Source organism: Pseudorca crassidens, chromosome 7, assembly GCF_039906515.1.
Source record: "Pseudorca crassidens isolate mPseCra1 chromosome 7, mPseCra1.hap1, whole genome shotgun sequence".
NCBI classification, from domain to species: Eukaryota; Metazoa; Chordata; class Mammalia; order Artiodactyla; family Delphinidae; genus Pseudorca; species Pseudorca crassidens.
Window position 1 is genome coordinate 85,987,120 of NC_090302.1, and position 14,862 is coordinate 86,001,981.

At 42.7% G+C, this 14,862-nt stretch overlaps 1 protein-coding gene across 7 annotated transcripts in view; it reads left to right on the forward strand.

Moving 5' to 3' along the window:
* Positions 1–14,862, forward strand: part of AOPEP (aminopeptidase O (putative)) — a 361,551-nt gene that overhangs the window by 318,822 nt on the left and 27,867 nt on the right. For 4 of the 7 annotated variants that reach the window (XR_010945107.1, XM_067744804.1, XM_067744803.1 and 1 more), the window contains one exon: positions 9,118–9,234. The exons of the other annotated variants lie outside the window; for them this stretch is intronic. Coding sequence is in view for 3 of the 4 variants with exons in the window: in XM_067744804.1 (XP_067600905.1) it covers positions 9,118–9,234 (117 nt within the window). In the remaining variant the exon portion in view is untranslated. The remainder of the gene's footprint in view (positions 1–9,117; positions 9,235–14,862) is intronic. 7 annotated transcript variants of the gene reach the window in all.

Below are 14,862 nucleotides of genomic sequence, written 5' to 3' on the forward strand. Positions count from 1 at the left end.
GTGGCTTACTTTTTTATAGATGTTAGTTTTGATAATTTTTAAAAATTAATCTAATAACAGGTTTTAACAAGGAGGCTGTGGAAAGCAAAGGGACAGGTCTTCGTAAGACATACTATTGAGTCATTGCATTTAGCGCAAAATGGATTGTTACAAACACTACAGTCTAGCTTATTCATTAGATTAGTTCTTTAAAAACATCGCAGAACCATCATTTTGTTGATTACAGTCGATTATAATTGAGGAGGCATTTCCGTTATTTTACCATTCGCTTTTAGAGTAAGAATCTATTATACAGAAGGTTTACAAAACTTTTAAAATTGATATATTTAAGTTGTGTATTTTTGGATTCGTTTTCGTTTAGAAGTGAGAATCACTTCTGGCTTGAATTTTCATGTGTCGCTATATAAATTTTCTTTCAGTATAGTTTTATTTAAATCACTGAATGGTTGCTTGACAGTTGTTCTTGCAGTCATTTTTCTGTATTACTCCATCTTACCGGATTGGACATTAAGTCCTTTATTTAAATTTGATAAACATTTGAGTATCTGGCATGAGGTAGGTGGCACATGAAATGATAGGGTTCCATCCCTTAGGGAGTTGCCTTAAAAAGGTACATTCTTTTTATAGAAGTTGAAATATGGTTTTATTTGAACTCAGTTATTCTTGTTTAAACTTAAAAGAGGAGGATCCTATTTTTGTCTGTAAAATTTTAAGGAGCTTAATTTCGGTAAATGCTTAGGTTCCACCCCCCCCCCCATTTGCTAATCACCTGTAATTTATAGAGGAAAACTGTTTTCATACTGAATATTCCTAAGAATTTTGTATTTGTGCATATGAACACCTTAATTTTGTGCATATTATCACTTTTTGCCAGGAACATAGGGCTAGCTATAGAAAATAAACTCAACTGAATGTTGCCCAGAAGAATCTAATGTTGATGCAGTTATTTTCTAGGAGTGTTAAATTTGTAACAAATAATCCCTCGCAGATGATCTGATTTTGATATATTGGGAGTAATAGCAGAAGTTGAAGAAACATAGGAAAAAATTCTGGTTTGAATGAAATTACAGTTACTGGTTTTTCCCTTGGAAAAAACTCTGAAAATATTTGATGGTTCATTTATATTATAAATGACAACATAAAAATCTGAGCACGTGACTGATGCAGTGCTTCATGTATATTTGCAAAGCATTTGGAAAATTTTAAATTCTTTCAATGTCTCTTTTTTTTTATTCTTTATTTCTTATAAACCCTTATGCCGAAGGCTGACTTTCAACAGATCACAGTGAGGGAGCTGCTCTAAAATTCTTTCAGTATTCGTGCATTGCTCGCACAGAACTTATGTCTTATATTTAATGGTATTCATCTCTACGCAGAGAAGTATTGACATCAGAACTTTTGAGACCTATGTTACTTTGAAATACTGTTGTTATGACTAAGAATAGAGAGGCTCTGATAGATTTCTTGGTGCACACTCCTGCTAGGGGATCTGCTTCTAACTGCTTTATAGAAGCCCCTGGTTTCCAGGTTGCTAGCTCAGTATTTTGTTAGAGCATGTGCTTTAATCATTTATGCATTTCAGTGCTTAGATTGCAGTATTAAATTTCTTCATAAAGTGGATCTTCTCTTCTCTAAGTAAATTATTGGGAAATTTTTAACATGTTTTAAGAAAAATAGTTCAGCTTGATCTGGAGGCAGGAAAAAGAAAAAGGCCAGGCAGCTAGCTGCTCATGTAGGTTACTCAGAGAAAAGTTGATGTGAAGAGTTGCTTAATTCCTTTTTGTGTATCTTTAGAAAATTTTTCACGCAAATTCAGCCATAGTCTATGTTCTGTTCTTAACTTTTCCCCCCACTTAATAATATTTCTCTCCATCTCAGCATATTACAGAAACAGTTAACATCTCATTCTTTTTAATAGCTGTGTGATATTCTGTTGTGTGATGGTTATATACCATAGCCACGATTTTGACACACAGATTTTGACTGACAGTTTTCACGGTAAAGGTATATTCACATGGTGGACTTTTGGAGGTTCATAAATCAGTTGGTATGCAACCAGAATTTTGAATTAGAAAATATCACTTTACAACTTAGGAACTCAGATTCATAAAATGTATACTCAAGATAAATAAATCAATTATTAAATACAATATTAACTTAGATAAGAGCATTAATTCTAAAGAAAGGAAAAGAAGCAGATTTCTATTAAAAGTAAAAACAAACCAAAAACCTGTGAATACGAGAAAAATTAGACGTATTCTCTGAGCCTTTCAAGTGTTCCAAATTCTTTAGAAAGCCTTAAACAAGCCCTGCCTGGAGCATAAGTGTTATTATGGCAGGGTGAATGGACTGAATCACTTAGGAATTTATAGTTTCTTCTTCATGCGCGATGTTTTTCTTGAGAAGCATAAAATTCAGATCAGGAATGGTCTCCCTTTGGCCCCTTTGGTTATTGGTCTGGCAAGTTCCTGAATAGGGAAGGCAGACGCAAAGATACCAAGAATCTCTTATAAAATACTTGGGAATTTTCAATTTGAGTGTGTACAAAGATTTATTTTCAAACTGTGTTATAACATAAACCATAAGTGTACACGTGATTATAAGAGTTGACAGGAGGACTGCATTTAATGTAGTTTAAATAATACGCTTTGTATCAAATTGCATATAGTTTGGGTAATGTTTTTTACAAAAGTTAGGGACGTGTTAGCACATGAAAATTTGACCCTTATAATCTGACATGAGTGAGATATGAGAATGATTTATGCCAATGAATTATTTCAGGTACTCTTTGCTAATGATGGTGTCTGTTTTGGTCACTGTGGTGTCACTTTTGGAAGCACCACAACCAAACTATGGCTCAAAAGTTCGGTAGTCTTTTTCAACTGTAGCTGTTAGAATTGTTTTCCCCAAAATATAGTAAATATGCTTTTTTTCTATGTGAACTGAATTATATAAATATTTTCTTCTGCTTGAATTTTCCTAAAATTTGTCCATAGGCATACTCCCTAAAGATGTTTGATAATCAGAAATACTGATTATGCTGGATAAGTACATCTATTCAATGATTTCCTTATTTTTGAAGAAAATTATTTTCACTTTTAATTTTATTTAGTGACTTTCATTGGTTGGCAAATCAAATTTATGTCCCCCAAATAATGTGAACCAGAGACTTTAATTCTTAAATTCGTCAGTTCTTTAAAATGTATTGTTTTTCTTCAACATGGAAAGGATGGTTTTTCTTTTGTAAGTTTTGTTTCTAGAAGCAGTTCAGAACAATTGTGTTTTTCTTCTATATAAGTTACTGTTTTAGACTCAAACCATTTTAATTATATCATGATATCCTTGTTGACAACAGCTCTTGGCCAGACACTCTCCTATGTATATATTATCAAATAGTTCATTTTTGTCACTTAAAAACGTTTATCGTTAAGAAAGTGCCAGATGAAAGATCCTATACAAACAATGAAGTGAGAACCATGGTCCTGGCCAGTGTTTGGAGTAGGCAAGGTCAACTTCACCAGAGTTCTGATACTCTTCAGGGCACCTGAGGGTGGGTAGTGTGGTGGATGTGTTTTCTGGGAAGAGTAGAAAGGAATTTGTTAGACTTTGGAGGAAATCTTATTAAAAAGACCTTTTATATCTGTGGGATTACCTTTTTAATCCAAGGGGCAAAGGAGAACTGCTGTCTCTTTTGTGCCTCTATGCCAGAATACATGTGACTTTCAAAGGTCAGCCTCCTCAATTCTGGTTTGGACCCGGCTTGTGTTGAATCTCAGCCAGCGTACAGGAGAATTTGAGATTTTTTTCCTCCCTCCCCCATTTTTTCTGTTTTTGTTCAGTGTAAACAGTTCCTGCCGTAGTAACATAGACAAATATAGCAGAGAATGCTTTTCTGGAAGAAGAATGCTCCCTAAGCATTTTTTAACCATTTTTGGGAAGAATTGATCTTTCTGTGTATTTCAGGCAGACCGAAAGAGAGGGAGGCCATTGCTATAAATTGAAGTGACATCATATGTATTTTGCCCCCATTGATCTGCATTTAGTCTCCAGCCAGGATAAAAGGAAATGGCATCAGGGAGGAAGCATGCTTCATTTAGGCGCAGATCCCAGAGTGATAGTGAGGTAATAATAGAACTCACGCCACTGTCCGTCGGTGGCTGCATTAGTCCTAGGCTCATTCCCCGTCTGGGAGTCTGAGACTTCCTTCGTGTGTGGCTGCAGCGCGCCAGCTGGGCTGTGAGGGGAGGTGCCCTCCTTTGCTTTTGGAGGGGCACGGGCAGTGGACGTGGATGTTCGCGGGCCCCGGGTTCCCTGTGTTGGTCCTGCCTGTGGAAGGTCAGTAGTGAGATGCGTATGGGGCACTTTCTGATCTAGGAGCCTAGCTGGCCCTTTCGGAGTCCTGTTTATAGAAGAAATGGTGGAGGACCTCGGTTGTGTGGTTGGTCTTCAGGGAGCCAGGAGTGAGTGATGCCCCCGTGACAGTAGAAAGAGGTTTCTAGGCTTCTGGAAGAGTCAAGGTTCGTTTTCTTTGTGCTGCTTGTAGACTAGGAGGGTGCGTTTGGAAAATCCATATTTTCTTTCCAAGAGCCTGTGTAAGAACTCTTTAGAACTGTTCAAACTTGTGCAACTTGCCTCAACCCTTAGGCTGACTGGGAAAAATTATGAGGTAGACTTTTTTTCTCTTTGTGCGTTTCTGGGTAATTAGCAGCCGTGGAATCCTCCATGTTTAGAGCAAGAACACAGACTTCCAGAATTCTTAACAAATCTCAATGTATTGACCTCCTTTGGTGTTTTATTGTTTGTGTTCGAGTAAGTGTTCCAGTGTTGTGAAGTCCTCTATTTCAAGTGCCCACATGACTTTGGCACCCCACTCTTATTTTGTCTAAGTTTCTGAGGCAGATGCATTTAAAAAATACCGAGCTGGTTTCCATACGGAAAAAATAATAACCTCATCGTGAGTTCCTAGTTTGTGCAAAGGAAAGAACTTGCTCTTCCTCTCACTGTTGAACTGTGGGTGTGAGCACTCCTAGACCCTCAGCAGTAAAGGCAGTTTCTTTTTCTAATGTTTGAACGAGCTGCTTTCTCAGGAGATAATGCTCTGAAGCATGTGCTTTATTTTTCTTAATCACTCCATGCTGTGACTAAAGCCGTGTCTGTCTCCACCCCACCGCCCCACACTGCTGTATTAAACACAGTGGGCCTAGAAGTCATGTGAAATTTAATTTGATTTCTACATGGGTGGGAGTGGAGTGACCCACACGGCATTTCCTAACACCCCTGTGCTTGCTGCCAGGGCGGGTGGCACCCAGCACTGCGTCTGAACACGTTTGCTGGTGTATGATCTCTCTCAGTTACTTTGCGAACATTTTGGTTTATTACTTAGTACTTCTTTTTCATTATAGGGTGGCTTTATAGGGAGTGTTTATTTTACAAAGAGAAATATGCTGTACTAAAGCAAGCTGCTTGCCACATTTTTGCTTCAGTATTCTCTTTTCAGGGTCTGTAATCTCATGTAAAAATTATGTAATGTTCACGTACTCATTTGTGAGTGAGAGAGACTGAATTTTGCCTATGTACTAAAATAGCATTTGATCACCGATTTGAAATACGAGCCCCCCCTTCCCCCCCGAATTGGAGGAATGACAGTTGAAAGCCAGATGGCTACAGGTGGTTTTACTAAGGAGAGTCACTTACACAAGTCCGTTCTGAAGACCTCTCAGCATCATGGAGGAATGTTCTCAGCCTCTGTGTTGGTCCTTGGTGCCCCTGCCCACCTCTGAGCAAGCAGGCACCTTAGTGAAGGAGGAGGGAGAGCTGGTGGGGTGTGTGCATGCTTGTTCTTTGCCTTTCTCCAATTAAAGTCAATTAAACTGAACAAAGAACCGCAAAGGCTTGACTCCCTCCCTTCCATCTCGGCTGCCCATCTTAAGTCAGGGGGCTTGGCTTTAGATATTTTTCCATTGCATAAAATGAGAAGACGAAAGCTGTCAGTGATCCTTCTGGTTCTGTTTCTCTGTGCAGGTGTGTATGAACTTTTTGCTTAGAAGAAAACTGCGAGAGATACGAAAGTGTGAATCCAGATATTTTGATAGGTTCCCATGTTAGTAATTCTCTGATATTAAACAGGAGTTTGTTGGTCAAACCCAGCTGGGGTAAGTTGAGGACCAAGCTAGTTGTCTTACTCAGGGTTTCTTTCCTCCCTGGGTCTCTCTAGCTTAAACCAAATCCTAAGCTTGGGTTCTAACAATAGGCCTCTTTGTAAGCGCAGGCACGTAATAGGGAGATGCTTTTCTTTCTACTCTTCCCTTTTCTGCAGTTCTGAAAGTTGGCCGGGCTTGTTCCTGCTGCACTTAGTTAGCGAATGAGGCCGCCACCCGCAGCCCATGGGTGTTCTGTGCTGTATCAGGCTGGGCCCTTCCCCAGAAGCGCTCTTCTTGAGTAGCTGTTGCTGCCCTGGATTGGCTGCCTGTAGAAGCACTGCTGACCGGTTTTGAGCGTGCGCGTGGGGATGCAGGACTGGCTAGCCATTCTGACCCAATCTGGGACCCTCCCCTCCCCTGCCCCTGTACAGACAGATGGGCTGCTGCTGGACGGGCACCTAGGCCCGCCGCAGGGTGGGAGCCACCTGGAGCACACTTTGGAAAGGGATGTAGTGGGGCAGGTGGGGAGAGACCATTTTGGGGAGAAAGGGTAGACTCCATGAGAAGGGTTCAAATGCAGGAGGGCAGTCAGGGAGAGTGGCCTTAGGGGGGAATGAGGGGCACACTCATGGCTGGGGCTGAAGGCTTAGCCTCCACCAGAGAAGGGGCCCCTCTTGGAACATAGGGAAGGAAGATCCAGAGAGGGAGGCTGCAGGGTGAGATGGATGGGAAGGAGGGCAGAGGGAGCCTGGGTGCCAGGCCCAGCTGGGCCGAGCTGAGAAGATGGAACTACAATAAGAGGGGCCACAAGAAAGGCTGAGAACAAAGTGTCAGCTCTGCTGCCGGGTCGGGAGTGCCAGAGGCTGGGTAAGACTCCTCCCTCCGCCGGCGGCCATGAGTGCCTGCCTGCCAAGTGCTCATGGTGCCCGTGGTATACAAGGGTATGCATGCTCCCCAGAAGCTGGTGGTTCTGAATTTGGTCTGTTTTATAAAACAGCAAGTTTCTTTTAATATCATACGAGTAGCCTCATGTGTCTAAAACTGTAGAAAATGGAAACATGGCATTTTTGTACTAGTATATAGTAATTTGATATCTTTAAAGCATCTTACAGACACAGTAGTTCTAATGGAAGGAAATTAAGTGTTCTCATATATAACCTCACAGGTCAGTGCTGAATCGTAAACCTCTGGTTTTGCTGAAGCACCTCGTTTCTCCTCTCAGCCTGAGAGAGGAGCCACAGCATGACTGTGGTGGATGGAGTGATGTTATGAAATGAAAATAATCAAGAATCAAGTGGTGTGCATTTGTGTCTGTCTGTCTAGAGGGAAGTGGCGGTTTAATTAGACCTTAGAAAGGTGAAGTGAGGAAAGATAAGAAATGCTTTCTTTGTGGAATTATGTAGTAAATTTCATGCATGCCGTCTCTGCTGGGTTTTCCTGCAAGTGCATTTTGGAAGAGTGTGTGTGAATGGAGAGGGAGGCAGAGGTGCAGTGCACACTTGGGGGCTGAAAGGTAAAGAGAGGTAGGGGAGAAGCCAATAATTTTTGAAATTTCTTTTAGAGTAACAAAATGGGGATTAAAATCCAGGTGTTCTTGTGAATATCCTGTTGCTCTAGTATTGACTTCCAGAACTGTAAATTTGAGTTAGTTGACAGGATTGCCTGGGCATAATCAGGAATGGAGAAAAGCTAAATGTCGAGAATAGTGGAATTCATAGTAGTTATTTTAAAACCTTCATTTTAGAATAAATACATTTTGGTTCCTACAAGATGTGTCTTAAATTGAATTTTTTTCTTCTGTTAACCGTTTGTGTGCTGCTCTGTGCTAGAGGCTGATCTAGGCACTGTGGTACAAGAGTGAATAAGACAGATATTTTAAGTTCTTGGATATCACAAGTATTGTTTGTTCACAGATTAGTTTGTGCTATTTTTGAACCATATAAAAACGTCTTGCTCTCTTTGCCCTTAAGTGGTAATACCATTTTTACTTATCCTGTATGAAAACTCAGGGATCTGAGTGACCTTGTGTGGTTGGGCGTGTGTGTGTGTGTGTGTGTGTGTGTGTGTGTGTGTAATCATACATACAACCTTCTTTTTAATGGAATAATAAACTTACAGATTTTGTAATAGAGGGATTGTGAAACATGGTTCTAGTTTCATTACATGCTTTTTATTTCTTGGTGTACATTTGCAAGTCACATGCTAAAGAAGGAAATTTGAAAGTTGCTTATTTCTGTTAAACTTCCATGTGTTTACCTAAGATCAGACGGTTTCTTGAGTATTTGTCTAGGCTAAATGACCTTTTTTGGCATATGCATGCTGTAGAGAAAAAGATCTAATAAAACCATGATAATGTTTTATTAAGATAAGCACAGGTTTTTGTTTGTTTGTTTGTTTGTTTTTTGCGGTACGTGGGCCTCTCACTGTTGTGGCCTCTCCCATTGTGGAGCACAGGCTCCGGACGCGCAGGCTCAGTGGCCATGGCTCACAGGCCCAGCTACTCCGCGGCATGTGGGATCTTCCCGGACCGGGGCACGAACCCGTGTCCCCTGCATCGGCAGGCGGACTCTCAACCGCTGTGCCACCAGGGAAGCCCTAAGATAAGCACAGTTTTTATCATTCACAGTGTATGTATACATTTAAGTCATCATGTTGTACACCTTAAAAAAAAATTCATGGTGTACAACCTAAAAAAATAAACAAGGTAGACTCAGTTTTTGATCTGCTCTTAAATATAGAACTGACATGAGAAGCCATGGAGAATAGGGCTTAATCAGACCCCAGAATGCAGTGTCTTTGGGGATACAAGGTAAACCTTGAGGTTTTACCATAGTAAAGTCTACAGTCTTCCAATGTTTCAGCAGCTGCTGGGAGTCCCCAGGGTTACCCTGGATTTGCTGTCTTTGGTCTAAACGTTTGGGTTTAATTTCTTGTAAGCTGAATGGCATTTTCACAGGCTGTTTGGTTTTGTCCTCAGCTTCTTCCAGACCAGCTGGTCTTGCTTCTGGAGCATCTCTTGGAGCAGAGGACTCTGAATCCCCGAACTCTGCAAAGACTTGAGAGGACGTACCACCTCTCGGAGCAGGATGCAGAGGTAACCAGGAACACCCTCAGGATTTACACTGTGGGTCCTCACTGTTGGTGAAGTATGATCCCATTGCGTCCCCAGCTGTTGGAACTCTCTGTAAGCAGCATCCCATGCTGTGTCTTACGAGTGAAAAGCAGCACTTCGAGCAAAGAGTAAACTGCTTCCCTGGTTGCGCTTGCTCCAGCAGGGGACCTCTGATCCTGGTCATTACCAGGGTATTTTGAGGTCCTAAGTTTTTCCCTCTTTCTTCTTAAATCATTAAGATGGACATAAGTCTCCTAAAGGAATGAGCAGGCGGGTGGAATGTTTTTGAATTATAAACTTGGGTGGGTCATCTTGTGCATGATGGTGGTGCCGTCCTGTTGCACATTAAGAAAACTGGGCTGAGATGTGCCAGAGCTTCTTAGTTGTATTCAGTTAGGACAGGACAGGAGCCATGTGTCAAGGAAATGAAAACTAAATCTAACAGCCATGGTTTGAAAAGCAAACTTGGATGCTTGTGGGAAGGCAATATGATGGGGTCCTTAATATCTTTTAGCTTATTGTGAAGAATGCAATGTGAACCCTAGGATGAGTTCCAGAGTTTTCTAAATATATAAAATAATAAATTATTTAGTCATCTAAAGTAAAAAAGCACACGGTCTCTCTTATATAAAACTCCTTAAAGGCAAGTAGGTTTGATTTGTGTTCAGTTGAGAATAAATGAACGTTTAAAAACTGTACAGTCCAGTAAGGCAGCCATTAGGCACATGTGGCTGTTCTGAATTGAGGTGTGCTGTAAGTGTGAACTATGCGTAGCAGATACTGGAGACATAGTATAAAAAGAGGAAGCAAAATGTCTCAGTAATGTCTTCTCAAAATGATACTTTGGACATGTTGGGTTAAATAAAATATTATTAAAAATTAACTTCACGATTCTTAAAATGGAGTAAATGGAGAAAAGCCAGCTCATTATTAGATTAAAAGGTAAGATGGGTACTGTTATACATGTTAAAACCCTTATGTAAATTCAGGAGTTAATTGAAAAACTCCAGAGAAGACATATGTAGCTTTTTACCCATCTCAGCATAGATGAAACATGCAACTGTTGCTGTTTATTTCAGCTCTTATATTTTTGTTTATAGGAGTTTCCAAATGCCAGCTTGTTATTTTTAATTAGTGTTTTATAGAGGTCTCTATTTATAGGCATGAGGTTATGCTTTAATCAGAGCTGAATACCACTGAAATGCCAGGCCCCAGTGACAGGCAGTGGGCAGACGAAGGCGGGAGGATCAAAGCAGGTGCTGGGCACCTGTCACTCCTCCACTTTTTGCCAGAAGCTGGGAGGTGGTAGACCCTGGTCCCCCCACCCCTTTCCTGTTGGCATAAACATAAAGCACACTGTGTTCTTAACTTACAGCTCAACTTAGTTGTTATACGTAACTTCTTAAACCTTCGGGAAATATAACAGGTTTTATTTTGGTTGCTTCTTTGCATCTCAGACTGCATCATGATGCCCAAAGCCAGAGCAGTCTCTTCAGGCTTGGCTCTTTGGTTATGAGAGACTGGGGCCTGAGGGAGGCTTGACTGGTTTAAGTAACTAGCGTGGTCAGCGTCCATGCAGTTCACAAATACTCTGCCAGTCACTAGGGATACAGCAGTGGCAAGGGTCACCCTCAGGAAGTTTGGATTCTTCTAGAACGACAGCTCATAAGGAAATGAGCAGGATAGTTTCAGATAAGAGCTACAAAGGAGATTGCAGGTGAAAGTGAGCTAGGTGTCTCTAGGTAGAGTTCAGGAAAGGCCACAAGAGAAAGTGACATTTGAGCCAGGACCTAAGGGCAAGAAGGAGTTGGCCATGCAAAGCCAAGGGGCCAGGACTGATTTCCATACAGAGGTGACAGCAAGTGCAAAGGTGTGAGCATGGCATGTTCTAGGATACGGGTCAGCAGGCTTTTCTGTAAAGGAGCAGATTTTAGTATTTCAGGCCATACGGTTTCTGTCACAACTAACTATTCAACTTTGCTGTTGTAGCTGCCATAGGCAGTATGTAAACGAACAGACGTGCCTGTGTTTCAGTAAAGCTGTTTATGGACCCTGAAACTTGAATTTCATATAATTATCACATCTCAAGATAATTCTTTTTGTTGTTGTTCCTTCCTGTAAAACGTCCACACCACTTCTAGCTGTGGGCTGGTTTGGCCTGCCCCCTTCTGAGTTTGTTGACCCCTGCTCTGGGGCCTGCAGGGTTGAGGTCAGGGGTGGGTAGGGCCCAGATCAGGGCCTTAAGGCCCTGAGGCCTAACGTGCCACTGCCTTGCCCCCTTCCCAGGCCCTCCTAGGCCTTGGCACATAGTCAGTTACATTGACAGCTTATCTCACTGCGAGGTTTCCTTGAAAGGTCACTCAGAACCAGAAAAGCAACAGGATTTTGGCCAACCAGGGTATGTTCTAGAAACTTTATTAGTTAAGTGTGATTTATTGTGACACTGATTAGCAGGAATTTCGTTGACTAACCATCTGCCTTTATTTTAAGTGACAGAACATTTCATGGGAGAAAGAATTGTTATTTGCTGGGAAAATGAAGATTCTGACTTTACTCTTGGTGCTTCTCCTTGACCAAACATACAAGGATAGTCCCTTTCAGTTATCATCAGGGCTTTAAATGTGTAGTAAATAGCAGTCATTTAAAACGTGGCTGAAGGTGCTGGAGAGGGGCAGCTTGGATGTGGAGCGTCCCTATGGGAAATGGCTCTAGAGGTATTTTCCCGGCAAGGAGCAATGTGCGTGACTGTGCTGATACTCTCTGTTCAGGGTGCTGTCACAGGCCCTGGGACCATGGTGTTGGGTTAGGTGTCTGTGCAGAAGGACTTCAGTCCCAGGACGGGGGGCGGGGGGGGGGTCTCTAGCACAGCAGCAGGGAGTGCTCAGGACAGTGGTGGGACGGGGGGCTACTTCCTCATATTTCCAGGAGGTAAAGAAAGGCTCCCCCTAGTCTTCCTTGGACTAGCATTTCTCCTGAAAGCAAGCACAGATGTGAAGTCACTTTTTGAGAAGGTGAGCCTGCTATTTCCGTAGCTCGTTTAAGCTCCTAATTGCCCAGCGCACTGCAGAGCTCTCTCGTTGGCAGAGCAGCATGTTCTTGATGTACCAGAAGTCTCAACTGTGTAAGAAGCCTGTGCTAACCATGAATCAGCTCCCTCTGTTCAGTAGTTGCTTTAGCTTCTTTGCTGTCGTGCCCACTTGTCCCTTCCCTCCTTCCTTCTGTGTCTGTGGGTGGGCTGGTGCTGTCTCACTGGGAAGTTTATTTTAATGATGCTCTTCGTGTAGCTCAATATTTGTATTAGTTGTGTTGCTTCTGTGTTTCCGGTTGTATTCACAGAATGTCCAATCTGTTGGTCAGGATTTCCGAGCATGGCGACCAGGTGGATGGTGTTCTTTGCCAGCTGTTTGCGTGTCAGGGGAACGCTGTTGCATGTTACGCGCCCCTTGTCCTCCGGGTGCCTGCATCACATGTGGTGTGAATACACAAGTCTGCCCTGCACGGAGGGACACCTTGTGTTCAGAATCTTAAAGGAAAAGTGCATGAGGACAGATGTAGTAAGCTAGGTACAGTAATGCATGTCATCTTAGGCCATTTTATGCCTTGCCTGGCCACTCGTGTCGCCACCATGTGAGAAGTGGGGCTTTGGAGGAGGAACGTTTGTATTCCTTAGCCTGGAAAGTAACACTGACTACAGGAGTAGTTACCATCTTTTACCTCCTGAATCAAAGAAGCCTCTGGCCATGTTGCTGGGCTGCTTTAACCAGGTCAGAAAATGAACTGAAAGGGAAACTTAGTTCATAGGAATACATTGTCTACAGTTTCCGAGCATATTGGTTCCAAGAAAGACCCAAAAGGTTTTAAAACATGTTAAACAACTGATTCTTCAAACAAGAGGTGTTTTCTGAGATCCTTTTTTAAAATAATGAATTCCCAGCCCGCTTTATCAGGTCTCCTAAGCCTCAAAAACAGCTTTCCTGTGTTAATGAAGAGAGGCTCCACTCCACTTGGCTCTGTGACCTTTTTCCCCAAAAGCCCCATGACTGACCTCGAAGCAGCTATTTCTATCTACAGACTACAGTTGAACACTTCAAAATTGGGGCACCCCTCAGGTGAATTTCAGAAAATGTGGAAGCAGCCCACTCCCTGTCTCATCTGGCTCAGATGGGAGTGGTGGATGTTAGTCAAAATGGTCCCCACGGTACCATGCTCTGCTCTGATGTTTCATTTGGTAGGGTGAGCCAGAAATTTAGTTTTCTGGGTGAGGCCACTACCAGCCAGGTCTCCCCCTCACTGTATTTGGGAAAGTGCTGTTGGTTGAAAGGAAGAGGCCTCCTGGGTTAGGTTGGGGTGGGAAGGGGTGGGCACAGTGTCTCCATCTTGCCCTGGCTCCACGTCCCAGTCTTTGTTCAGGGGTACTGCTCTTCCAGGTCTCCATCCCATCTAGACACCCAGGCCGTGCACCTGGTACTGGCAGAGGCATCAACTTAGCAAAAAGCTGGACTTGGTCCCAGGTCCCCAAATGGCTGGTGGCCGCTTACAAGTTGCCCACCCTCCCGGGCCCCTTTTTCTTCGTCTGCACAGCAGTACCGGGACTAGACTGCTGGCTATCAGCCTTTTTGACCACGGCCGACTGGCAGAAACGGCTTTACGAAACTGTTTGTACTCTTATATTCGCTATTATTTCCTATTTTATTTGCGTTAAAAATGTGCATTGTGATGCAGCAAATTGATTTTGTGACCCACTAACGAGTCGCAGCCCACAGTTTGGAAAACGTGGAACAGGACGATCTCACAGTCCTCACCAGCTTCCTGCCTTCAGACTTGTGGCCAAGGTCCCTGAGCCTCTGTCTCCTCAAGATTAAAATGGAGCCATAAACCCCCTCTTCATGGGATTGTTAACACCATGAGGAGAAGTTTTAGCATAATTTCTTGTCATATAAGATTCACATTCTCTCGTTTGGTGTGAAACGGTCAAATTTTATTTAGCTCAGACAACCTTTGTATTGTCTCTTTAATCTGTCAGGACTGGCAATGAGAAAGAGAGACAAGAAGTACAAGCTACCAGCTGTTAGGAGCCCCTGAGCACCTGGTCACAGAATTCTTAATCTGGGGTCTTGGCAGCTTTTTCGGTGGGGTCGGGTCCAGGGTGGTTTGCTCTAAACCGAGGTTTCTCTACCTTAGCATTACAGATATTTTGGAGTGGATAATTCTCCGCTGTGGGGTGTCCTGTGCCTTGGGTGATGTATCACACCCCCGGTTTTTTTCCCTGCGATGCCAATAGCAGTTCTCTCCCTTCCCCACCCCACCCGTTTGGGCAGTCAGAAGTGTCTCCAGACATTGCCAAATATCTTCTGGGGGATAAAGTCATCTTGGTTAAGAACCACTGCTCTAAAGCAGCAACTGACCACAAAAGGCAATTTTTTCATCTCATCTAATGAAGTGCCTGATGGTTACAATACAGAGTGGAATAGCTAGAACATGGTTAACTACATTTAGGGGCCACCCTGAGCCGGCTGTATTCTCTCAGGCTCCGAAGAATGTAACCCTGGGGGAGGTGAAAACAAAATGTTTCACATGGAAGAAAAAGAAGGAATTGCAAAATAAAGTAGT